The sequence below is a fragment of the Austrofundulus limnaeus genome, unplaced genomic scaffold (genome assembly GCF_001266775.1).
Source record: "Austrofundulus limnaeus strain Quisiro unplaced genomic scaffold, Austrofundulus_limnaeus-1.0 Scaffold189, whole genome shotgun sequence".
Lineage (NCBI taxonomy): Eukaryota > Metazoa > Chordata > Actinopteri > Cyprinodontiformes > Rivulidae > Austrofundulus > Austrofundulus limnaeus.
In genome coordinates, this window is record NW_013952591.1 from 307,610 (window position 1) to 308,787 (window position 1,178).

The 1,178-nt window shown below is 39.1% G+C and overlaps 1 protein-coding gene across 1 annotated transcript in view; it reads left to right on the top strand.

The window, feature by feature from the left end:
- LOC106524471 (VPS10 domain-containing receptor SorCS1) overlaps window positions 1-1,178 on the top strand; it is a gene marked incomplete at its 5' end in the record, with an annotated part of 97,122 nt that overhangs the window by 33,986 nt on the left and 61,958 nt on the right. Inside the window, 1 exon segment of the mRNA XM_014018281.1 lies at window positions 228-301. Coding sequence (XP_013873735.1) covers window positions 228-301 — 74 coding nt within the window.

The window sequence follows — 1,178 nt, forward strand, 5'->3', positions numbered from 1 at the left end:
CCCTTGCTTGTGTGAATCGATTTATGATGGGTTTTAGTTTCAAAATGTGTATTTTTATTTAAAAATGTCCCCTTATGTCTTTAAACTGTTTTAGTTTCATGTAAAAGCAGATTAATGTGTTGCTTTTTAATCTCTGTCTGATTTGATTGATTTTAGCAGCTTGTATTGAGTTCATAACTAAACTTTGAAATCTGTCCTGCCTTGTGTTTTGTTCCTTCGTGCTGCAGCTCTACAGCTCCGTGGAGTTTGGTAGAAGATGGCAGCTGGTGCACGAACGAGTGGCTCCTAATCGTTTCTACTGGTGAGTGCAGACAGCTGAGCAGCAGGTATCACTTCACTCACACTCACACTCCATTAACAACTCTCGTTAGTCTTTTACATCAAGTGCTACAAAGCTAAATGCTAACTGCTTGTARAAAAGTGACAGGAAACAAAAATCTAAATAAGCAGGAGGGACAAATATTAATAARAACCACAAATTAAATCAATTTGAACCAAACCAGCTGACTGCAGATCTGTTTAATCACTGATTACATTTGAATATTTAGTGTAGCCATGTGTTCCCTTCATATATTTAGACGTTTGTCACAATAAATAATGGTAAATTGTGCAGACTGAAATTCCACTTTCATTATAAAATAGATTGTCTGTGTGGCATAAATTACCATTAATCAGGAGTAAAAATGCCAAATTAAAAAAATAAAATATTCTGAGGATAATAGAAGCTGTTTGTCATGATAAAATGCTCATTGTCAAACTTTACACAAAATAAACTAAAATCATCTCATGATACAACAGGAGGAGCTGCAGCCGTTTTGGTCAAATGATGGTTTTATGAAAGACGTTGTGCTCATGAGATATTTTGTGTCTTTGTCTGTTTATCTGGGTTTTATCACATCCTGTTTGTTTCTTATTTACATGTTTCTTCWGTGCATCTGTTGGACACGCTGCTTCCGTTCCTCCTGTCAGACTCAGAGCTTTCCAACACGACTTCATTCAGTAGCTAACAGGACAAACAGGCTTCAGCTCCACAATCTGCAGCAGAGCTGCTGGTTGATAACAAGCTGGCTGGGCCTGGAGTGACGGCAGCCCTCAGGCTGTCAGACTTCTATTTTAGGTGGTGGTCCGTGCAGGAGGTGTTGTGGTCGCCCTGCTAATGAAGCTGCACAGGCGGGGGC